General features: G+C 49.4%; 1 protein-coding gene across 1 annotated transcript in view; it reads right to left on the bottom strand.

Annotated features, from left to right (window-relative positions):
* Positions 1–6543: 6543 nt before the first annotated feature.
* Positions 6544–26109, bottom strand: part of COQ6 (coenzyme Q6, monooxygenase) — an 84528-nt gene continuing 64962 nt past the window's right edge. The window contains 2 exon segments of the mRNA XM_056553711.1: positions 6544–6695; positions 8683–8849. Of these exon segments, the coding sequence (XP_056409686.1) occupies positions 6666–6695; positions 8683–8849 (197 nt within the window). The 3' untranslated portion in view covers positions 6544–6665.

Here is a 26109-nt window from a genome sequence, read left to right on the forward strand (position 1 = left end):
TCCCCTGCCAGCCATATAGACCCCCCCCCCCTCCGTCCCAGTATAATCCCCTGCCAGCCATATAGACCCCCCCCCCTCTGTCCCAGTATAATCCCCTGCCAGCCATATAGACCCCCCCCCCCTCCGTCCCAGTATAATCTCCTGCCAGCCATATAGACCCCCCCCTCCGTCCCAGTATAATCCCCTGCCAGCCATATAGTAGACCCCCCCTCTGTCCCAGTATAATCCCCTGCCAGCCATATAGACCCCCCCCCCTCTGTCCCCAGTATAATCCCTGCCAGCCATATAGACCCCCCCCCCCTCCGTCCCAGTATAATCTCCTGCCAGCCATATAGACCCCCCCTCCGTCCCAGTATAATCCCCTGCCAGCCATATAGACCCCCCCTCCGTCCCAGTATAATCTCCTGCCAGCCATATAGACCCCCCCCCCTCTGTCCCAGTATAATCCCCTGCCAGCCATATAGACCCCCCCCCCCTCCGTCCCAGTATAATCTCCTGCCAGCCATATAGACCCCCCCCCTCCGTCCCAGTATAATCCCCTGCCAGCCATATAGTAGACCCCCCCTCTGTCCCAGTATAATCCCCTGCCAGCCATATAGACCCCCCCCTCTGTCCCAGTATAATCCCCCTGCCAGCCATATAGACCCCCCCCCCCCTCCGTCCCAGTATAATCTCCTGCCAGCCATATAGATCCCCCCTCCGTCCCAGTATAATCCCCTGCCAGCCATATAGACCCCCCCCCTCCGTCCCAGTATAATCTCCTGCCAGCCATATAGACCCCCCCCTCCGTCCCAGTATAATCTCCTGCCAGCCATATAGACCCCCCCCCTCCGTCCCTGTATAATCCCCTACCAACCATATAGATTCCCCCCCCCCTCCGTCCCAGTATAATCCCCTGCCATATAGAGCCCCCGTCCCAGTATAATCGACTGCCAGCCATATAGACCCCCCCCCTCCCCCGTCCCAGTATAATCCCCTGCCAGCCATATAGACCCCCCGTCCCAGTATAATCCCCTACCAGCCATATAGACCCCCCTCCACCGTCCCAGTATAATCCCCTACCAGCCATATAGACCCCCCCGCCCCCGTCCCAGTATAATCCCCTGCCAGCCATATAGACCCCCCGTCCCAGTATAATCCCCTGCCAGCCATATAGACCCCCCCCTCCCCGTCCCAGTATAATCCCCTGCCAGCCATATAGACCCCCCCTCCCCCGTCTCAGTATAATCCCCTGCCAGCCATATAGACCCCCCCTCCCCCGTCCCAGTATAATCCCCTGCCAGCCATATAGACCCCCCCCTCCCCCGTCCCAGTATAATCCCCTGCCAGCCATATAGACCCCCCCTCCGTCCCAGTACAATCACTTGCCAGCCATATAGACCCCCCCCTCCGTCCCAGTATAATCCCCTGCCAGCCATATAGACCCCCCCTCTGTCCCAGTATAATCCCCTGCCAGCCATATAGACCCCTCCCCCGTCCAGTATAATCCCCTGCCATATAGACCCCCCCCTCTGTCCCAGTATAATCCCCTGCCAGCCATATAAACCCCCCCCCCTCTGTCCCAGTTTAATCCCTGCCAGCCATATAGACCCCCCCCTCTGTCCCAGTTTAATCCCCTACCAGACATATAGACCCCCCCTCCGTCCCAGTATAATCCCCTGCCAGCCATATAGACCCCCCCTCCCCCCGTCCCAGTATAATCCCCTACCAGCCATATAGACCCCCCCTCCCCCGTCCTAGTATAATCCCCTACCAGCCATATAGACCCCCCTCCTCCGTCCCAGTATAATCCCCTACCAGCCATATAGACCCCCCCCTCCGTCCCAGTATAATCCCGCCAGCCATATAGACCCCCCCCCCCGTCCCAGTATAATCCCCTGCCAGCCATATAGACCACCCTCCCCGTGCCAGTATAATCCCCTGCCAGCCATATAGACCCCCCCCTCCGTCCCAGTATAATCCCCTGCCAGCCATATAGACCCCCCCCCCCCCTCCCCGTCCCAGTATTAATCCCCAGCCATATAGACCCCCCCTCCCCCGTCCCAGTATAATCCCCTACCAGCCATATAGACCCCCCCCTCCCCCGTCCCAGTATAATCCCCTGCCAGCCATATATACTGGGACGGGGGAGGGGGGCTCTATATGGCAGGGGATTATACTGGGACAGGGGAAGGGGGGGTCTATATGGCTGGTAGGGGATTATACTGGGACGGGGGAGAGGGGTCTATATGGCAGGGATTATACTGGGACGGGGGAGGGGGGCTCTATATGGCAGGGGATTATACTGGGACGGAGGGGGGGGGGGATCTATATGGCTGGCAGGGGATTATACTGGGACGGACGGGGGGGGTCTATATGGCTGGTAGGGGATTATACTGGGACGGGGGAGGGGGGGGGGTCTATATGGCTGGCAGGGGATTATACTGGGACGGGGAGGGGGGGGGGTCTAATCCCCTGCCAGCCATATAGATTCCCCCCCCCTCCGTCCCAGTACAATCCCCTGCCAGCCATATAGATTCCCCCTCCTCCGTCCCAGTACAATCCCCTGCCAGCCATATAGATTCCCCCCCCTCCGTCCCAGTATAATCCCCTGCCATATAGAGCCCCCGTCCCAGTATAATCCCCTGCCAGCCATATAGACCCCCCCCTTCTCCATCCCAGTATAATCCCCTGCCAGCCATATAGACCCCCCCCCCTCCCCCGTCCCAGTATAATCCCCTACCAGCCATATAGATGACCCCTCCCCCGTCCCAGTATAATCCCCTACCAGCCATATAGACCCCCCCTCCCCCGTCCCAGTATAATCTCCTGCCAGCCATATAGACCCCCCCTCCCCCGTCCCAGTATAATCCCCTGCCAGCCATATAGACCCCCCCTCCCCGTCCCAGTATAATCCCCTGCCAGCCATATAGACCCCCCCTCCGTCCCAGTATAATCTCCTGCCAGCCATATAGTCCCCCCCCCCTCTGTCCCAGTATAATCCCTGCCAGCCATATAGACCCCCCCCCCTTCGTCTCAGTATAATCCCCTGCCAGCCATATAGACCCCCCCTCCCCGTCCCAGTATAATCCCCTGCCATATAGACCCCCCCCTCCGTCCCAGTATAATCCCCTACCAGCCATATAGACCCCCCTCCCAGTATAATCCCCTACCAGCCATATAGACCCCCCCCCTCCGTCCCAGTATAATCCCCTACCAGCCATATAGACCCCCCTCCCCCGTCCCAGTATAATCCCCTACCAGCCATATAGACCCCCCTCCCCCATCCCAGTATAATCCCCTACCAGCCATATAGACCCCCCCCCTCCCCCGTCCAGTATAATCCCCTACCAGCCATATAGACCCCCCCCCCTCCGTCCAGTATAATCCCCTACCAGCCATATAGACCCCCCCCCTCCGTCCCAGTATAATCCCCTACCAGCCATATAGACCCCCCCTCCCCCGTCCAGTATAATCCCCTGCCAGCCATATAGACCCCCCCCTCCCCGTCGCAGTATAATCCCCTGCCAGCCATATAGATTCCCCCATCCCAGTATAATCCCCTGCCATATAGACCCCCCTCCCCCGTCCCAGTATAATTCCCTACCAGCCATATAGACCCCCCTCCCCCGTCCTAGTATTATCCGCTGCCAGCCATATAGACCCCCCCTCCCCTGTCCCAGTATAATCCTCTACCAGCCATATAGACCCCCCCTCCCCCGTCCCAGTATAATCCCCTGCCTGCCATATAGACCCCCCCCTCCCTGTCCCAGTATAATCCCCTGCCAGCCATATAGACCCCCCCTCCCCCGTCCCAGTATAATCCCTGCCAGCCATATAGACCCCCCCCCTCCATCCCAGTATAATCTCCTGCCAGAAATATAGACCCCCCCCCTCTGTCCCAGTATAATCCCCTGCCAGCCATATAGACCCCCCCTCCCCCGTCCCAGTATAATCCCCTGCCATATAGACCCCCCCTCCGTCCAGTATAATCCCCTGCCAGCCATATAGACCCCCCCTCTGTCCCAGTATAATCCCCTGCCAGCCATATAGACCCCCCCTCCCCCGTCCCAGTATAATCTCCTGCCATATAGACCCCCCCTCTCCGTCCCAGTATAATCCCCTACCAGCCATATAGACCCCCCTCCCCCGTCCCAGTATAATCCCCTACCAGCCATATAGACCCCCCTCCCCCGTCCCAGTATAATCCTCTACCAGCCATATAGCCCCCCCCCTCCCCGTCCCAGTATAATCCCCTACCAGCCATATAGACCCCCCCTCCGTCCCAGTATAATCCCCTACAGCCATATAGACCCCCCCTCCGTCCCAGTATAATCCCCTGCCATATAGACCCCCCTCCCCCATCCCAGTATAATCCCCTGCCAGCCATATAGACCCCCCCTCCCCGTCCCACTATAATCCCCTACCAGCCATATAGACCCCCCTCCCCCGTCCCAGTATAATCCCCTACCAGCCATATAGACCCCCCTCCCCCGTCCCAGTATAATCCTCCACCAGCCATATAGCCCCCCCCTCCCCGTCCCAGTATAATCCCCTACCAGCCATATAGACCCCCCCCCTCCGTCCCAGTATAATCCCCTACAGCCATATAGACCCCCCCTCCGTCCCAGTATAATCCCCTGCCAGCCATATAGACCCCCCCCTCCCCGTCCCAGTATAATCCCCTGCCATATAGACCCCCCTCCCCATCCCAGTATAATCCCCTGCCAGCCATATAGACCCCCCCCCTCCCCGTCCCAGTATAATCCCCTGCCATATAGACCCCCCTCCCCCATCCCAGTATAATCCCCTGCCAGCCATATAGACCCCCCTCCCCGCCCCAGTATAATCCCCTGCCAGCCATATAGACCCCCCCTCCTCCGTCCCAGTATAATCCCCTACCAGCCATATAGACCCCCCCCGTCCTAGTATTATCCGCTACCAGCCATATAGACTCCCCTCTCCGTCCCAGTATAATCCCCTACCAGCCATATAGACCCCCCTCCCCCGTCCCAGTATAATCCCCTACCAGCCATATAGACCCCCCCCTCCCCCGTCCTAGTATAATCCCCTACCAGCCATATAGACACCCCTCCTCCGTCCCAGTATAATCCCCTGCCATATAGACCCCCTCCTCCATCCCAGTATAATCCCCTACCAGCCATATAGACCCCCCCTCCTCCGTCCCAGTATAATCCTCTGCCATATAGACCCCCTCCTCCATCCCAGTATAATCCCCTGCCAGCCATATAGACCCCCCCTCCCTCATCCCAGTATAATCCCCTGCCAGCCATATAGACCCCCCCTCCCCCGTCCAGGTATAATCCCTACCAGCCATATAGATTCCCCCCCTCCTCCGTCCAGTATAATCCCCTACCAGCCATATAAACCCCCCTCCTCCGTCCCAGTATAATCCCCTACCAGCCATATAGAATCCCCCCTCCTCCGTCCCAGTATAATCCCCTACCAGCCATATAAACCCCCCCCCTCCTCCGTCCCAGTATAATCCCCTACCAGCCATATAAACCCCCCCTCCTCCGTCCCAGTATAACCCCCCCTCCTCCGTCCCAGTATAATCCCCTACCAGCCATATAACCCCCCCCCTCCTCCGTCCCAGTATAATCTCCTACCAGCCATATAAACCCCCCCCCCTCCTCCGTCCCAGTATAATCCCCTACCAGCCATATAAACCCCCCTCCTCCGTCCCAGTATAATCCCCTACCAGCCATATAACCCCCCCCTCCTTCGTCCCAGTATAATCTCCTACCAGCCATATAAACCCCCCTCCTCCGTCCCAGTATAACCCCCCCCCTCCTCCGTCCCAGTATAATCTCCTACCAGCCATATAAACCCCCCCTCCTCCATCCCAGTATGATCCCCTAACAGCCATATAACCCCCCCTCCTCCGTCCCAGTATAACCCCCCCCCTCCTCCGTCCCAGTATAATCTCCTACCAGCCATATAAACCCCCCCCCCCTCCTCCATCCCAGTATAATCCCTACCAGCCATATAACCCCCCCCTCCTCCATCCCAGTATAATCCCCTACCAGCCATATAACCCCCCCTCCTCCGTCCCAGTATAACCCCCCCCCCCCCTCCTCGTCCCAGTATAATCCCCTACCAGCCATATAACCCCCCCTCCTTCGTCCCAGTATAATCTCCTACCAGCCATATAAACCCCCCTCCTCCGTCCCAGTATAACCCCCCCCTCCTCCGTCCCAGTATAATCCCCTACCAGCCATATAAACCCCCCCTCCTCCATCCCAGTATAATCCCCTACCAGCCATATAAACCCCCCTCCTCCGTCCCAGTATAACCCCCCCCCCCTCCTCCGTCCCAGTATAATCTCCTACCAGCCATATAACCCCCCCTCCTCCGTCCCAGTATAATCTCCTACCAGCCATATAAACCCCCCCCCCCCCCCTCCTCCGTCCCAGTATAATCCCCTACCAGCCATATAAACCCCCCCCCCCCTCCTCCGTCCCAGTATAATCCCCTACCAGCCATATAGATTCCCCCCCCCCCCCTCTGCCCCTCTTCATACTCCTGATGATAACCCTGGATCCCATGATGCAGCAGACATTTCTCGGAGCAGGAATATTTAACTTTATTCTTTTTTAATAATAAGAATTAAAAAAATATTTATAATTAATTACATGAATTGGCATCAGAGGCACGGAGAGAAGTCATTTACTTGCAAACTCCATGATCTGCTCCTGTAAATGACAGAAGAGGGCGTTAGAGAGCTGCAAGAAGGGCCGGACAGTCAACAGATTCACAAACGGGCAGATGGGTGTCTGGACCCACTATCTTGGCTTGCCATATAGACCCCCCCCAGTATAATCCCCCACCAACCACAGACTCCCCTAGTATAATTCCTCCCCTGCTGCCTCTGTTCTCGTCCATGCGGTGCGGAGGACAGGGATTGGCCGCCGCCTTCCCCAATATTACCAGACATATTATTCAATGAATAAAAAACACTTTTAAAAGAGACTCCATCACCTCCAAACCATGAAGCTGGAATTGGCAAATAACTATGAATTCCCAAATCAGATACTTCCCTGCTGTAACCCCATAGGAGTCTAAGTCTTCATAATATGGCCGAGCTCTGTAATCTTCTCTGTGATATGGCCGAGCTCTGTAGTCCACTCCGTGATATGGCCGAGCTCTGTAGTCCACTCCGTGATATGGCCGAGCTCTGTAGTCTTCTCCGTGATATGGCCGAGCTCTGTAGTCTTCTCTGTGATATGGCCGAGCTCTGTAGCCTTCTCCGTGATATGGTCGAGCTCTGTAGTCCACTCCGTGATATGGTCGAGCTCTGTAGTCCACTCCGTGATATGGCCGAGCTCTGTAGTCTTCTCTGGGATTTGGCTGAGCTCTGTAGTCTTCTCTGGGATTTGGCTGAGCTCTGTAGTCTTCTCTGTGATATGGCCGAGCTCTGTAGTCTTCTCCGTGATATGGCCGAGCTCTGTAGTCTTCTCCGTGATATGGCCGAGCTCTGTAGTCTTCTCCGTGATATGGCCGAGCTCTGTAGTCTTCTCCGTGATATGGCCGAGCTCTGTAGTCTTCTCTGTGATATGGCCGAGCTCTGTAGTCTTCTCCGTGATATGGCCGAGCTCTGTAGTCTTCTCCGTGATATGGCCGAGCTCTGTAGTCTTCTCTGTGATATGGCCGAGCTCTGTAGTCCACTCCGTGATATGGCTGATGCTCTGTAGTCTTCCCTGTGATATGGCTGAGCTCTGTAGTCCACTCCGTGATATGGCCGAGCTCTGTAGTCTTCCCTGTGATATGGCTGAGCTCTGTAGTCCACTCCGTGATATGGCTGATGCTCTGTAGTCTTCCCTGTGATATGGCTGAGCTCTGTAGTCCACTCCGTGATATGGCTGAGCTCTGTAGTCCACTCTGGGATATGGCCGAGCTCTGTAGTCCTCTCTGGGATATGGCTGAGCTCTGTAGTCCTCCCCATGCAGGAACATGCTTAGTTTGCAGGCTTGCAGCAGGAGGACAATAAAAACTACAGATTTAGAATCTGCGCCTTCTAAACTATTTAGTGATTCCCATGTTTTAGGCAGTTTCCACTTGGTTATTTTTTTTGGGCAGTTTTTGGAAAACTGCCACTGCAGTTTTTGATCCAAAGCCAGAAGTGTATTCAAAAGGAATAGGACATATAAAAGGAAGAACTTACACTTCTCCCTTATCGATCCACTTCTGACTTTGGCTCAAAAACTGCCAGAAAAAAAAAAAAAGTGAAAAGTTAGCCTTAAAGGGGTTGTGCGCTGCCCTGCAGTTCGGAGCTCCTCTCACAGCGTCCGGAAGTTCATTACTCCGAACGCTGTGTGCGGGCTTCCGTGTTCGCAGCCGCAGGGAGTGAAGTCACGCCCGGCCCCTCGCGACGTCTCGCCCCCTCCCCATATACTTTGGTAGAGGGGGCGGGCGTGACGTCACGAGGGGGCGTGCGAGACGTCACGCCTGGCGGCCGCAAACACGGAAGCCCGCACACAGCGTTCGGAGTAATGAACTTCCGGACGCTATGAGTGGAGCTCCGAACTGCAGGGCAGCGCACAACCCCTTTAAGGGGTTTTCTGAAGTCTCCATCTGCCCCAAAGAAGGTGATGGCTGTTGGACAGGAAGCGGCAAAGATTACAGAAATGAACTAACAGACAGTGTGAATGGAGGCTAAACACAGCGGAGGAGACAACAGACCTTCAATGGTGGCAGGGCATTTGTAGCCTGGAGGCCAAGAGTTCGCAACAGCACGATGGGTGGCTTCTTTGTGTTGTACAATCTCTTCAACAGGTCAATGGCGGCCATTAGGGGCAGGTTCTGCCTCTGGCGCTCGGTCTCATACTCCAGAAGGTGCCTTGTTGATCCTGTAAAATATAAGATAAAAGGATAAGAATTTCAAATGACAAAACAGCCTTAGGCTTTGCGTAATACAGAGAGCAAAACCGCTCAGGACGATGCATGGATCAGTTTTCCCAGAATTCAGCGCATCTACAAGATAGAAAAGCGGAAATGCTCCATGATGTATGGCACGTAAATGGTGAATGGAGGCACAATCATCCAGGCGACTTCCACAGAGGGAATAGGTAGATCCATACAAGATCTACGCTGGTATAACCGCTCCTTCCTGCCGCAATCACCGCACCAGATAGAACTGTATATAATACCATACAAACTTTATTGTATACAATGCATTTACAGGTCACACTGACCTTTTCTTCAGATACCAAAAATTTCCCAACCTACCAGTACAGAAAACCTGAGAGACATCACAATTTACACAATGAGTGTGAATAATTACATCAAAATCAGAGGCATAAAATGTGTACAGGACCCCAAAATCCAAAGGGCTCCTTCCTTAATTATTCCTATAGCTATTGGGGCTATATTCTGGGATAGCACATTTGTTGTGTACAATAGGAGCCAGGATACAATGCCCCAGAGATCACAATAGTCAGCCCCGTGGTTATTGATACGTGAGCACGCGGTCTGAGGATACAACGCACTGGAGATCGCCATTGTCAGCCTCGAGTTTATCGATATGTGAACACAGGGTCTGAGGATACAATGCACCGGAGATCGCCATTGTCAGCCCCGTGGTTGATACGTGAGCACGCGGTCTGAGGATACAACTCACTGGAGATCGCCATTGTCAGACCCATGGTTATTGATACGTGAGCACAGGGTCTGAGGATACAATGCACTGGAAACAGCCATTGTCAGCCCTGTGGTTGATATGTGAGCACATGGACTGAGGATACAATGTGCTGGAGATCGCCATTTTCAGCCTCAAGGTTATTGATACGTGAGCACAGGGTCTGAGGATACAATGCGCGTTGGAGATCACCATTGTCAGGCCCGTGGTTAGTGATACATGAGTACACGGTCTGAGGATACAATGCGCTGGAGATCGCCATTTTTAACCCCCATGGTTACTGATACGTCAGCACACAGTTGCGCCTGCAGCTACATTACAGAAAATACATTGAAAACTCACGTGTACAATCCTGGAATATCTGTGGGAATCCTAGTGCAGCAGAAACCCCTGTAACCACTGAACAAACAATACCAACAGATCACACACCTTGGGGGGGGGGGGCAGCGCAGTCATCTATAGCACCAGATTAGCTTATTGGCCGACATTTATCATTGTCTTTAGACTGTTTTTTGTGTATACAAAAGGCACAAAAAGGCGGAAGCAGGGTTTATTTGCACCTTTTTTTGCGCCTTTTTGTTTACACATTTCTGCTGATTTTGAGTTGCAATCCACTGTTTTTGAGTTGCAATTCACTGATTTTGGCAATACACATGATATAGAAGGTAATTATGAACTGCGCATTTTTGTGAAAAGGCACAAAGCCACTGAGCGTCTCTAAAGCTTCACCATCCCAGACCTGGCGTAGCTTTTTAGTGTATGTGAAGAGAGAAATGTGAGAAAACATGCACACAATTTATCAAATGCTCTGTGAACATTTAATAAATTTGGTTCTCCTACACATTACCAGCACACAAAAAAAGGTGTAAAAAAATTCACTTACACCTATAATGATAAATGTGGGCCATTCTGTTTGTGAATACAGCAAGAAGGATATGTGAATGCAGATGCACATGGAACTACAAGCCAAAAGTGGTAAAAATAAAAGCCCAAATAAGTTAAAAATATGTATCCTCACCATGACTCCACAGGGCATCCCAGCTGAGTTGGTTCAAAATCGCACCCCAACACCCCTTAAACAGTCATTGAAAATCTAGCTGAAATCTACAAAAAAAAACTACAAAGACCATCAGCCCCTGCGCTTGTTTGTTGTGTGAGCAGTGGGAGGGGCTGCCTTCAGAGAGCTGAGCAGGTCACATAGTTAGAAAAGCAGTGAATATATATGATGGAGATGTTTGCCATTTAGTGACAATCACTCAATACATATTGTAGCACTGGCTCTCTTAGCTGGGGAGAAGGGAGTGTGATATTACACAGTCCAAACTGGTGCCCGGCAGTGATCATGTGTGATAAGAACTACTTGACTTCCTGCCTGGAGGAAAAAGCTGAATTAAATAGAGTATGTGCTCAAAGATAACACTTGTACATTACAAAGTTATACAACCTTAACGTGCTGCTATATAAAAGTAATTTCATTTAGCTGGAGTTCTCCTTTATAGGGGACCTGCAGGTGACTATCTGTACTTTTCCCTGAGTAATTAAAAAAAGGGATGACCGGGTGTCCTTGTGACTGAGGTGGGTAAATTCCTCATCATTTCCTCAGTGTGAACAGATCAAAGAAACTCAGCAAGGAATTTCTCAGTGTGCATGAGACTCAAAACACATAAGAATTATCTGGTCTGATTAAACCAAAATTTTAATTTCTGGCCTCAATTCTAATGTATGCAGGAATCCAGGCACTGCCCATCACCTTCCCAATACCATCCCTACAGTGATCATGGTGGGAGCAGCATCATGTCTGGAGGAAACCAGGCACTGCCCATTACCTGCCCAATACCATCCCTACAGTGATCATGGTGGGGGCAGCATCATGTCTGGAGGAAACCAGGCACTGCCCATCACCTGCCCAATACCATCCCTACAGTGATCATGATGGGGGCAGCATCATGTCTGGAGGAAACCAGGCACTGCCCATCACCTGTCCAATACCATCCCTACAGTGATCATGGTGGGGGCAGCATCATGTCTGGGGGGAACCAGGTACTGCCCATCACCTGCCCAATACCATCCCTACAGTGATCATGGTGGGGGCAGCATCATATCTGGAGGAAACCAGGCACTGCCCATTACCTGCCCAATACCATCTCTACAGTGATCATGGTGGGGGCAGCATCATGTCTGGGTGAAACCAGGCACTGCCCATCACCTGCCCAATACCATCCCTACAGTGATCATGGTGGGGGCAGCATCATATCTGGAGGAAACCAGGCACTGCCCATTACCTGCCCAATACCATCTCTACAGTGATCATGGTGGGGGCAGCATCATGTCTGGGTGAAACCAGGCACTGCCCATCACCTGCCCAATACCATCCCTACAGTGATCATGGTGGGGGCAGCATCATGTCTGGGGGAAACCAGGCACTGCCCATCACCTGCCCAATACCATCCCTACAGTGATCATGGTGGAGGCAGCATCATGTCTGGAGGAAACCAGGCACTGCCCATCACCTGCCCAATACCATCCCTACAGTGATCATGGTGGGGGCAGCATCCTATCTGGAGGAAACCAGGCACTGCCCATCACCTGCCCAATACCATCCCTACAGTGATCATGGTGGGGGCAGCATCATGTCTGGGGGAAACCAGGCACTGCCCATCACCTGCCCAATACCATCCCTACAGTGATCATGGTGGGGGCAGCATCATGTCTGGGGGAAACCAGGCACTGCCCATCACCTGCCCAATACCATCCCTACAGTGATCATGGTGGGGGCAGCATCATATCTGGAGAAAACCAGGCACTGCCCATTACCTGCCCAATACCATCTCTACAGTGATCATGGTGGGGGCAGCATCATGTCTGGGTGAAACCAGGCACTGCCCATCACCTGCCCAATACCATCCCTACAGTGATCATGGTGGGGGCAGAATCATGTCTGGAGGAAACTCTTTCCCTAACTCTACCCTACCTCTCACCCTATCGCTATTCTTTCATTAAACTAACCCTACACTTACCCTATCCCTGTCCCTGTATCACTGCCCCTATCCAAAATAAGGGTACTCAGCCCAAAAGGTCTAATACCTAGTGCACATCAAAACAAAAACCTCTCCATAGGAGAGAAGCCCTACTGGTACCAAGACTGATATTCCTACAGACGTCCACCTCGGGGAGAACTTTCTGCTGGGTAGATACCAAACACCGAGCGTTCCATGTGTGGAACCTAACCACTAAACTAACTAAGAATAAAGTGCCCCGGTCTCCGCCACCCAGGGTCCTGAATGCCCCATAAACCCACTCCGGATAGGTAAGGCCGGCATGTTGACTCCAGCCGATGTAAGCGCCCACCCAGTTGTAGACCCCTAAATTAAAGGGATAATGAAGCAGGAAGTGGTCCATGATTTCCAGTGTCCCCCCACACTCTTCTCGGGGACAGTCCCGGTCATCAGAGCTCCTGTTATTCAAGTTGTGCCTTACATATAACTTCTCCTGAAAGTAGTGCCAGGCTTAGTCCCAAAACTTCTGGGGGATCCTTTTCATGTTTAAAAAGTACAACCCCACCCTCAGATCCTGACCTGGGCAGTCCCTGAGTGCCAGAAGCTTCTGGAAGAGGGTCAACAGAACCAGTTGGTCAAGGAACTGCCTTGACTGGGTCCTGATCTCCCACACTCCCAAACCCCACCGACGTATCGCCTTCAGAGCCGGGGTAGCAGAAGCCGGAAAATATCCATAGGGCGTACGGAGGTTCTTCACTCGTCCTCCTCTCTCCCATTCCTGGAAAAAAGGCCGAAACCATTCCCTGCAGGAGAGTACCCACGGAGGAGCCCTCTCTGATCAGAGGTTTGAGATGTTAGCTTTCAAGAAGGTGTTGGTTAAGAACACCACAGGGTTCACCATAAACCCCCTAGTCTCCTCGTGTAGTACATAACCTCCCTATTGACTAGGTTCAACTTGTTCCCCCATAACAGGCTTTAGATCCTAGTATAGTAAGCATCTGCCAAGATACATATACTGCCCAGATAGATAAACAAGGGAAGCAGGTACAATTTGATCAGTTACCCAAAAAGATCTATGGCGATCTGAGACCCTGTGTCATATGGTCCCCAAAACGATCCACACCAACAATAGAGACTATAATGAATCAATGTTAATTCAAATAAAAGTATATTTTATTGAGATACAAAAATTTATAAAAACACATGAAAAAGAGGTACAGCAGAATACTCAGGCAGAAGAGTAGGGGGTGAGGGTAAAAATATTAATTACATGATCATACAAGTATAGATAGGGGCATGTAGACATATATAATGGCATAGGTTGCTGAAGTTTATCCTAGAACCAAGGAAATAACTCATTCAGGCAGCATAAATCCCTAGATAAATATAATACCATACAGAACTGCCGCAATGTGTGTGACAGGGAGACCTATGGCAGAGCAAATAACCATGCACAGCAGGAAAAGACACAATGAAATCAGCAAAGTACTGTAGGCTATATGATCAATCCAACATATAGGAAAGTACCTCTCACCTCCAACCCCAAACGCGTTTTCGCTACACAGCTTCGTCAGGGGACGTGTAGGTTCTCCCACACTCCCAAACCCCACCCAAGTATCGTCTTCAGAGTCGGGGTAGCGTAAGCAGGAAGATATCCATAGGGCGTATGGAGGTCCTTCGCTCGCCCTCCTGTCTCCCATTCCTGGAAGAAAGGCCAAAACCATTCCCTGCAGGAGAGTACCCACGGAGGAGCCCTCTCTGACCAGAGGTTTGAGATGTTAGCTTTCAAGAAGGTGTTGGTTAAGAACACCACCGGGTTCACCATAGATAAACCCCCTAGTCTCCTCGTGCAGTATGTAACCTCCCTCTTGACTAGGTTCAACTTGTTCCCCCATAACAGTTGGAAAAACAGACTGTAGATCCTAGTGTAGTAAGCCTCTGCCAGATACATACACTGCCCAGATAGATAAACAAGGGGAGCAGGTACAATTTGATCAGGTGTGCCCTTTCCCTGAGGGTCATAGTCAAACCCTTCCACTGGTTCACCTTCTGAGTGGCATCCTGGAGCTTACATCACAGTTTTTGGTGGGATAATCATCCTGGCCGAATTTGATGCCGAAAACTTTTGCTGACTCTTGGGGCTCTGGAAGGGTGTCCGGGAGATCAAACGTGGGATCTCCCCCTCCCAGCCAGAGACTTTCACACTTAACCCGGTTGATCTTAGACCCAAATGCCTCCGAGTATCGGTCCAGCTCCAACATCACCACATCTACCTCCCCTCTCGAGAAGACGAAAATAGTGACATCATCAGCATACACCAACACCCTCTGGATGGCCTCCGGCTCAGCCAGACTCGGGATGAGTCAGCGACTCACCCTTCTAAGGAAGTGATCGATCGCGAACACACAAAAGTGGTCTCAAAAGGACAACTCTGACATACAGTGGACCCCACCACAAAAGAGTGGCCAGACCACCCCTTCAGTGGGAAACTCTCTGCCCCCTCTCTGCCCCTGTTAATTGACCTTGGGCTGTCAATCAGTCCTGTGATGATATTACTTCTCTCACTGACATCTTGCAGTTTCTGTAAGGGTCGGGCAAGCGGTACTTCCCCTAATCCCTCTCAAAAAACAAAGATGCATGTCTATCGTACTGACACCTCATTAGCAAGGACTTCACTCTTGAGATATCCTCCTGGCTACCTCCAGTTGAGAGAAGAAGCTCGAGTTTCCTCCTCAGAGCCTGGTACAGGCGATACCTGTTCAGGGACCTGAGGCTTAAGAGCTGGTGGAAGAACCCCCCAGCCCTCTTCTTGAATATCTCCCACCACTCCAGCTTATTACTACAAAGGTCCAGTAAAAGATACCTGACTCTGAAGAAAATCCTAATAGGACTATCTTATGTCCGCTTCCTCCAGGAGAAACAAATTCAGCTTCTAATAACCTTTACCCATCAGGGGGTCTCTGAAACATTCAGGGAAAACAAAATAATACAGTGATCGGTGAACTCCACCTCAACCACGGTCACTGTGGAAGAGACTGCTTCCTCCTTCAAATAAAACCAGTCTATTCTAGTCTTGTAAATACCTCAATAAAAAAGGTGAAAACCAAGTGACCTGAAGTGCTCTGGATGAGGGCATCATCTTGGCGAGCCTCCCTAATTATACTATTAAGGGCCACACTGTCATCAAGCTAGGCGATCATTGGAACGTTGTGACATTATTGCAGACCCCTTCAAAGATCACTTGCCGACTCAAAAAAAAAAAAAAAAGAAAGGGCTTAATCCTCAAAGAAATCCTTACGGCCCCAGGTAGTCTGTGGGGCATAGATTTTAATGAGCTGGAGCTCCTGTCCCTTCATGAAGACATCTAAGATCGGGCGCCTCCCCATTTCTTACTCAATAACCCGCCGGCATTCAACCGGAGCGGTAAAAAGCACTGCCACCCCACTATACGGCTCAGCCCCAAGAGACCAGTGGGAGGGCCCGCACCTCCACTCTTCTGGCTTTTAACAGAGAGGCTAGATCTGACAACCTGTTTTCTCTAAAAAGAAAATGTCAGCTTCAACGCAGCAGAGAAGATCAAAGGCTGCAAATCTAGCCATATCCAATATAATGCTGGCACAGTTAAAAGATGCTACCCCTGCCACCTGGGAAATCTCCTGTACCCTCTCTCAAACCTGCGTTTCTCCTCTTGCCTCAGCTGAGAGGGGGTCTTGTGCTTCTCCCTCACTGGTTTGGTGCCCCCTCTCCAGCTGAGGCAACCGTCAGGCTCTCCACAGCAGGACCGGCCACAGCGTAGGAAAAGGAGTGTGGATGCTCTTAGGCCCCTTAAGGAACAGGGGTTTTTCAAATTTGCACCTAAAAATCCATATTGCGGCTTATTTTTTGCGCCACCAATTCTACTTTGTAATGCTACTGCGAAACGGAAAAAAAATAATAATTGTGAGACAAAATTGAAAAATAAAAACGCCATTTTGTAACTTTTGGGGGATTCTGTTTCTACGCCGAACATTTTTCGGTAGGTCCATACGATTAAAATGATACCCTACTTATATAGGTTTGATTTTGTCGTACTTCTGAATTGATCGGATTTGTTGATTGCTTTTTATTCATTTTTCATGATGTAAAAAGTGACCAAAAATACACTATTTTGGACTTTGGAATTTTTTTTGTGCGTACGCCATTGATTGTGCAGTTTAATTAACGATATATTTTTATAATTTGGACATTTCCGCACGCGGCGATACCACATGTGTTTATTTTTATTTACACTTTTTCTTTAAATGTGAAAAGGGCAGTGATTCAAACTTATTAGGGGAGGAGTTAAATGATCTTTATTCACTTTTTTTTTTGGAGTGTTATAGCTCCCATAGGGAGCTATAGCACTGCACACACTGATCTTTTACATTGATCATTGTTATCCCATAGGGACTTATAACACTGCACACACTGATCTCTTATACTGATCATTATTATCCCATTGGGAGCTATAGCACTGCACACACTGATCTTTTACATTGATCAGTGGTTTCTCATAAGAAACCAGTGATCAATGATTCTGCCGCTTGACTGCTCATGCCTGGATCTCAGGCACTGAATAGTTATTCGGCAATCGGACACAAGGAGGCAAGGTAGGAGACCCTCCTCGTGTCCCAGAGCTGTTCGGGATGCCGTGATTTCGCCGCGGACAAACCCGAAAAGTTCCCTGAGCTAACCGGCAGTGATTTACTTTCACTTTAGACTCAGTGTTCAACTTTGAACGCCGCGTCTAAAGGGTTAATAGCGCACGGCACCACGATCATTGCCGTGCACTATAAGCCACGGGTCCAGGCCGTCGTTAGAGGCCAGGCCCGACCCGCTATGAAGCGGGGCCACGTCATGGCCCTGCATTATAGAAAGGGAAAGGACTCAGGACATACCAGTGCGTCCTTGGTCTTTAAGAGGTTAAAGATGGCCGCCAGGTGACTCACCCCACAGCAATGGCGCATATCTGCTGAGTGCAGTTTGCACTCAAGTGGTTTGGGTCACCACACCTGTGACATAGCTCAGGCTGCCCTTGGTAGAAGACCTGAATCCTGACACATTCAAGGAAAGTAGCCGAAGGTGGGTGACCATGTTCCCTGAACATCTAAGATAGACAGAAAACATCCAGGCCCCAGCCAAAATACGCCAGAATATTTACGCTCCTAGTTGATTGAGGAGTGAAAACAATGGACTCACAGTCCACCATTGCCGCCTTGCTGTGGGTACCTTTGCTGCAAATGTATCTGCCATGGTCAAAAAGTTTTCGCCTTGGAGACCACATCTGCTGATTTTAGTATTAGTAACATAGTTCATAAGGTTGAAAAAAGACCAGCGTCCATCTAGTTCAACCTATATCCCTAATGAGTCCCTACTGACTTAATCCAGGGGAAGGCAAAAAACCCTCCTACTAGAGGTAGAAATTCCTTCCCGACTCCAAATAGGGCATCAGAATAAATCCCTGGATCAACGGTTCCTCCCAGTCTCCAGCCTGCTCCCCAGACGCGCTATTTCTTCAGGCCGCGCTCCCTGATCCATTAACTAGTCCTCATTTTGGGATTTTTATATGATCAACACGTACACCTTGCAGATATATGTTTATGCATATTCACCTATTTTTAGATTTCTTTGTGCTGAATTTGTATATAGTATCTGTGTTAATAGTTATTGCAGTATAATTGGTGGACCCGAGGAAGGTGCTGGTGTGCACCAATACGTGTTCTCCAGATTTTCCATACATTAAAGTTGATATGGTCCTGTGCATGGCCTGAAGTCGTCTTTACTTCTGTACTCTGCAGGGCCTCTGTGAACCTTGATTTTCCTGCTCTCCTCCTCTTGTCAGCAATTGGTCCCATTTGGATGCCGTTCTGAGTGCAGCAGCTCCATCTTTGTGGCAACAGCTGAGCCACTGTTCATGCCATCAGTGGAGTTGTGCTTATCCATAGCACAACTCCAGAAGGTTATTATCTCACATTTCGTGTGGTGATTGAGCACACACCGATTGGGTATCTACACTAGGAAGTGCCCCGTTTTTTCCTATTTTGTCTCTCCATTTATCATTCACAGAGGTTTTATTAAAGCCTTTTATTGCAGTTTTTTTTTACTTTTAACTGAGCTGGTCGGGATATACTATAATTTCGCTAGTGCCTCTGACATCACTAGCACAGTTTCTGATGCCACCAGGTCCGCCTCTGACACTAGCCCGACTTCTGACATAACCAGCCCCGCCTTTGACGTCACCAGCTCTGCCTCCACTCCGGTTGTCACTTCTGGGGGTCCCTACTTAAACTTCCCCTATAGCCCAGAAGGCTGACTGTAGAGGGCTTCTCTCCACCTCCCACCAGCCAGGAAAGGGAGGTGGAGGCCCGGGGCTCCATGGAGTACGCCATGCCCAGAAGGCTGCCACACTTCCGGGGAAGGGCTGATAGAAACACTGCTTTCTCTCTAGGTTCTCTGTGGGGGTAATAACTCATTTATGAATTATGATTAATTATGGTTAACAAAAATATTTAAAATATTATGACCTTTATGAATTGCCAAAAATATATAACCAATGTAATTCACCATATCTGGGCCCAACTATTTTCCCAGATATGAGTTACATAGTTACATAGTTAGTACGGTCGAAAAAAGACATATGTCCATCAAGTTCAACCAGGGAATTAAGGGGTAGGGGTGTGGCGCGATATTGGGGAAGGGATGGGATTTTATATTTCTTCATAAGAATTAATGTTATTTTGTTCCATGAATGTATCTAATCCTGTTTTAAAGCTGTTAATTGTTCCTGCTGTGACCAGTTCCTGAGGTAGACCGTTCCATAAATTCACAGTCCTCACGGTAAAGAAGGCGTGTCGCCCCTTGAGACTAAACTTTTTTTTCTCCAGACGGAGGGAGTGCCCCCTCGTCCTTTGGGGGGGTTTAACCTGGAACAGTTTTTCTCCATATTTTTTGTATGGGCCATTAATATACTTATATACGTTTATCATATCCCCCCTTATACGTCTCTTCTCAAGACTAAACAATTGTAACTCCTTTAATCGCTCCTCATAGCTAAGATGTTCCAGGCCCCATATTAGTTTAGTCGCGCGTCTCTGCACCCTTTCCAGCTCCGCAGTGTCCCTTTTATGGACAGGTGCCCAAAACTGAACAGCATATTCCAGGTGAGGCCGTACCAATGATTTATAAAGGGGGAGTATTATGTCCCTGTCCCTTGAGTCCAGGCCCCTTTTGATACATGACAATATCCTGCCGGCTTTGGAAGCAGCAGCCTGACATTGTGCTATTCTGTAGTCTGTGATCTACAAGTACACCCAGATCCTTCTCTACCAGTGACTCTGCCAGTTTAATCCCCCCTAAGACATATGACGCATGCAGGTTATTAGTACCCAGATGCATAACTTTACATTTATCCACATTGAACCTCATTTGCCAAGTGGATGCCCAGACACTTAGTCTATCCAAGTCATCTTGTAACCTATACACATCCTCTATAGACTGTACCGTGCTACAAAGCTTGGTGTCATCTGCAAAGATAGAAACAGAGCTGTTAATACCATCCTCTATATCATTGATAAATAAATTAAACAACAGCGGGCCCAGTACTGAACCTTGGGGTACACCACTAATAACCGGGGACCAATCAGAGTACGAATCATTGACCACCACTCTCTGGGTACGATCCATGAGCCAGTGTTCAATCCAGTTACAAACTAAAATTTCCAAACCCAAAGACCTTAACTTACCTGTCAGACGTCTATGAGGGACAGTATCAAACGCTTTAGCAAAATCCAGAAACACTATATCCACAGCCATTCCTCTGTCAAGGCTTCTACTCACATCTTCATAAAAGCAAATTAGATTGGTTTGACAACTTCTATCCTTAGTAAACCCATGCTGGCTATCACTTTTAATACTATTATCCCCTATGTATTCCTGTATGTAATCCCTTATAAGTCCTTCAAACAATTTACCCACAATGCACGTTAAACTTACCGGTCTATAGTTTCCTGGGGAAGACCTAGAGCCCTTTTTGAAGATTGGCACCACATTCGCCTTGCGCCAGTCCCTTGGCACAATACCAGACACCAGACAATCTCTAAATATCATGTACAGGGGTACAGATATTACTGAACTTACCTCTCTAAGAACTCTTGGGTGTAGTCCATCCGGCCCTGGGGATTTGCTTACATTTATATCACTTAACTTACCTTGTACCATCTCTACATTAAGCCAGTTCAGTACATTACATGATGTGTTACCAGCACTGACCTGTACATGATGTGTTACCAGCACTGACCTGTACATGATGTGTTACCAGCACTGACCTGTACATGATGTGTTACCAGCACTGACCTGGCCAATGTCAGCTCCTTCTTCCTTAGTATATACAGAACTAAAGAACCCATTCAGTAGCTCCGCTTTCTCTTGATTGCCTGTGACAACCTCCCCATTATCATTATTAAGGGGTCCTACATGCTCTGTCCTTGGTTTTTTTGCATTTATATATCTAAAAAAATATTTAGGATTAGTTTTGCTTTCTTTGGCCACCTGTCTCTCGTTTTGAATTTTTGCTGTTTTTATTACATTTTTACAGATTTTATTAAGTTCTTTGTACTGTTTAAATGTTATCGCTGACCCATTAGATTTGTATTTTTTGAAGGCTATTTTTTTATTGTTTATTGCTCTTTTAACCTCATTTGTCAGCCATGCAGGATTTAGTTTTAATGGTTTATATTTGTTCCCCTTTGGTATATATTTAGATGTATAGTTATTTAGAGTTGATTTAAAGATGTCCCATTTACCTTCTGTATCAGTATTTGAGAACCCCTCCCCCAGTCTATGTCCTGTAGTGCAGATCTCAGCCCAGGGAAATTTGCCTTTTTAAAGTTATATGTTTTTGCCTTCCCCGTCTGTCTTTGTTTTCTACATTTTAAGTCAAAAGTAACTATATTGTGGTCGCTATTACCAAGGTTTTCCCGCACAGTTACATTACCAACCAGCTCTGCGTTGTTGGAAATGATCAGATCCATTTATTGGTTACAATTGATTTATATTAAATAGTAATAAACGGACCAAAACAGACATAATGTCAGATATAAATCAATGTTACATTAGTAATGTTATTTAATAATTAAACTTAATAACAGAAGTAGGTTAGAAAACAGCAAGTAGCCAGCGGTAAAAGAACTTCACTTTATTTCACGATCAGACATCAGTAAAAGCACTCAAACGGCAGTCCATAAAAACATGCATGTTTCAGCGGTCCTGTTTTTATGGACTGCCGTTTGAGTGCTTTTACTGATGTCTGATCGTGAAATAAAGTGAAGTTCTTTTACCGCTGGCTTCTTGCTGTTTTCTACATTGCGTTGGAGATTTGCCGTGCGGACGGGTTGTGGGAGCTGACTTCTCTTGCTTGCTATAGAAGTAGGTTAGTTCAGACATCATTTATATTACTTTGTACAGAGATCATCACATTACATGATATCGTATGGGCATTTTACATATATAAAATGGGATTAAACCCGCCCAGTTCTAACCACAACTATCTCTGGAAAGATACGGTACTAAATATATAATTTATAGTACATTACTAATTAGGAAGACTTACATTAAGTTTACAACACAAATAGAGAAACACAGTCGCACATCCACCATTTTTATTTTGATCTACTTCTCAGCATAATTTAAAAAACGAACAGGTTGTTCGTGGCCAGCGCCCCACTCCACCCATTTGGCCCAGGCGGTTTTTTAAAGTGTACCTGTCGTCAACAAAAACTTTTTATACAATGTAGATAATACAATTATATGTACATTTGTAATATACATTGATTAAAAAATGTGTATATTTTTGTGCCTGCAGCTATTGCCTGTGTGTCTTCATGAGGAGTCCAAATACAGGAAGTGAGGTTGGACAAGAAGGGCTCTGTGTACTAAGAAAAAGCAGGACAGTGTGCACTGAGGCTCTATAAAATGCTCTTGGTTCATATATCAGGATGATTGACAAGCCAGGAGTCTGCATAGATCCCTGCTTGTCCTATCCTCACTTCCTTTTTTTGGACTCCTCATAGAGACACACACACAATAGCAGCAGAGACATTTTTTAACCAATGTATATTACAAATATACATATAATGGTATTATCTACATTACATAAGTTTTTGTTGACTACAGGTACACTTTAATTAGCAGGAGACTGCATAAGGGTTTCCTCCTAGCATTCTCCCAGCCCCCTGGCAGGGAGCACATGGTAAGTTTCACACTGGTGTGGTTTTCTGTGGCGGCCATTATTTCTGTGATGCTTTGTCAGTGGGGTGGTGTGGCCAAGTGCCAGGGGCTTGGTCGGGCAGCAGTGGGGCTACCTGGCCACTGGGTCGCTCCCCCTGTGGGCGTGGTGTATCGGAGGCAGTGGTCGCCGCCCGGCACTACGCCAGTGTCAGGTTAGGGACCTACTCTGACTAGGTGGCCTTGACGTGGCGAGTGGGCTTGTACTTTTTGATCAACATGTATACTAACAACCTGTTAGTTTTAGAAATTATGCTGAGAAGCAAGTAGATCAAAATACAAATGGTGGATGTGCGGCTATGTTTCTCTTTGTGTTGTATACTTAAGTTTCCTTGTGGGAATTATTATATCATGTGGTGGAGCAGAGGAAGATCAAATAGACTATGCTAATATGCAATATGATCATTGCATTGATCCCCATAAGATGCACCCCGTTCATCTGCAGTAGGAGGAGGAGTGGTCTATATCCTAACTTTACCATCTCATCATGTGATTGCATAGATCCCCATAAGACACACCCCATTCAACTTCAGTAGAAGGGGGTGTGGCTTATAAACTATTACCATCTCATAATTGAGATTATATATAAGCCAGGTCTGCTCCTCCACATTATATAATTCCGTCCACATTAAAATTGAGATAACTTAATCAAACCTGTGTATCTTACCGAGTGTAGGCATAGTACTTCTGGATAAAAAAAAAATGGCTGCCTGGGGTCCATGGGAACACCTGTAGTCATAACCGGTTAGCAGAGAAGAGTGGGCTTTGGGACATACTCTCTCCCTGGCTCTTCATGGCTCTGCCCCTTCATGTAGCCTCTAGGAATGGGGATCTGTGTTGCTTCTGTGATGCCTCCTTTTGCAGTTTCCCCTCTGTCCTCCTAACATTTGCTTTTAGACTTTGCTTTTAAAGATCCACCCAAACAAATATCAGATCATCCAATGATGACGGGGGAGGGTGTGTATGGAGATCAGGGCTAGTCACCTGTCTAGTCACGTGACATCACAGCTAATCATTAACCCCTTAAGGACCAAGCCCATTTTTACCTTAACCCCTTAAGGACATAGGGCATATCCATACGCCCCCGTTTCCAAGTCCTTAAGGACCGAGGGCGTATGGATACGCCCTGAGCATTTCCGGACCCCGCCGCTAGCCAGAGGGGAGCCGGGGCCGGATGCCTGCTGAAATCGTTCAGCAGGCATCCCGGCATATCGCCCAGGGGGGTCATTATGTCCCCCCATGTCGGCGATTGCCGCAGATCGTTGGACAATTCAGTCCAGCGATCTGCGGCGGATTCCGGGTCAATCGGGTCTCCAGTGACCCGATGACCCGGAATTACTGGCTGATCGGGGCCGTCAGAGACGGCCCCGAACAGCCAGAGCCAGCAGGGGTGAGGTGGCACTGGTGCCACCTCACGATCGCCCTGATTCGTTGGCCGGATTCCCGGCCGACCAATCAGGGCGCCTGCTGCGGGTGTCACTCCCGCAACCCGCTCCGCCCCTCTTCCGGAGGACGTGAGCGGGTGCGGGAAGACAACCCCGGTGCTGGGGACCCCGATCCCCAGCGTCCCTGTTGGGATCGGTGCCCCAGGAGCGACGGTGGCGGCGAGGGACTGACCTGTGCGGCGGCATCGTGGAGCAGCAGCAGGAGGTGAGTGACAGCCTCCTGCTGTTGCTTAGCAACAGGTCCCAGCATGCAAAAAGGGCATGCTGGGAGCTGTAGTTATGCAACAGCAGGAGGCAGACCACCACAACTCCCAGCATGCCCTTATGGGCATGCTGGGACTTTTAGTTTTGCAACAGCTGGAGGCACATTCTTTCTATGGAAAAGTGTACCTTCAGCTGTTGTATAACTACAACTCCCAGCTTGCACAATCAGCTAAAGTGCATGCTGGGAGTTGTAGTGGTGCATCTGGTGGTTGCATAACTACAACTCCCAGCATGCCCGTTGGCTGTTGGTGACTGCTGAGAGTTGTAGTTTTGCAACAGCTGAAGGCACACTGAGTTAAGTAGCAAACCAGTGTGTCTCCAGCTGTTGCATAACTACAATCCCCAGCATCCCCAGCCAATGTAGTATGCCTCCGGCTGTTGCATAACTACAAGACCCAGCATGCCCTTCCGCTGTCTGTACATGCTGGGGGTTGTAGCTTTTGCAACAGCTGAAGGCACACTGGTTGCAAAACACTGAGTTTGTTACCAAACTCGGTGTTTCACAACCTGTGTGTCTCCAGCTGTTGCAAAACTACAACTCCCAGCATGCACTGATAGACCGTACATGCTGGGAGTTATAGTTTTGCAACAGCTGGAGGTATTCCCCCCCCCCCCCCCCCCATGTGAACGTACAGGGTACACTCACATGGGCGGAGGATTACAGTAAGTATCCGGCTGCAAGTTTGAGTTGCGGCAAATTTTCTCGCTGCTCAAACTGCCAGCGAGAAACTACTGTGAACCCCCGCCCGTGCGACTGTACCCTAAAAACACTACACTACACTAACACACAATAAAATAAAAAGTAAAAAACACTACATATTACACATACCCCTACACAGCCTCCTCCCCAATAAAAATGAAAAACGTCTGGTACGCCACTGTTTCAAAAACGGAGCCTCCAGCGGTTGCAAAACTACAACTCCCAGCATCCACTGATAGACCGTACATGCTGGGAGTTGTAGTTTTGCAACAGCTGGATGTTCCCCCCCCTCCCCCCAATGTGAACGTACAGGGTACACTCACATGGGCGGAGGATTACAGTAAGTATCCGGCTGCAAGTTTGAGCTGCGGCAAATTTTCTGCTGCAGCTCAAGCTGCCAGCGAGAAACTACTGTGAACCCCCGCCCGTGCGACTGTACCCTAAAAACACTACACTAACACAAAATAAAAAGTAAAAAACACTACATATACATATTCCCCTACACAGCCCCCCTCCCCAATAAAAAACGTCTGGTACGCCACTGTTTCCAGAACGGAGCCTCCAGCTGTTGCAAAACAACTACTCCCAGTATTGCCAGATAGCCACTGACTGTCCAGGCATGCTGGGAGTTTTACAACAGCTGGAGGCCCCCTGTTTGGGAATCACTGGCGTAGAATTCCCCTATGTCCACCCCTATGCAAGTCCCTAATTTAGGCCTCAAATGCACATGGCGCTCTCACTTTGGAGCCCTGTCGTATTTCAAGGCAA

Source organism: Hyla sarda, unplaced genomic scaffold, assembly GCF_029499605.1.
Source record: "Hyla sarda isolate aHylSar1 unplaced genomic scaffold, aHylSar1.hap1 scaffold_356, whole genome shotgun sequence".
NCBI lineage: Eukaryota > Metazoa > Chordata > Amphibia > Anura > Hylidae > Hyla > Hyla sarda.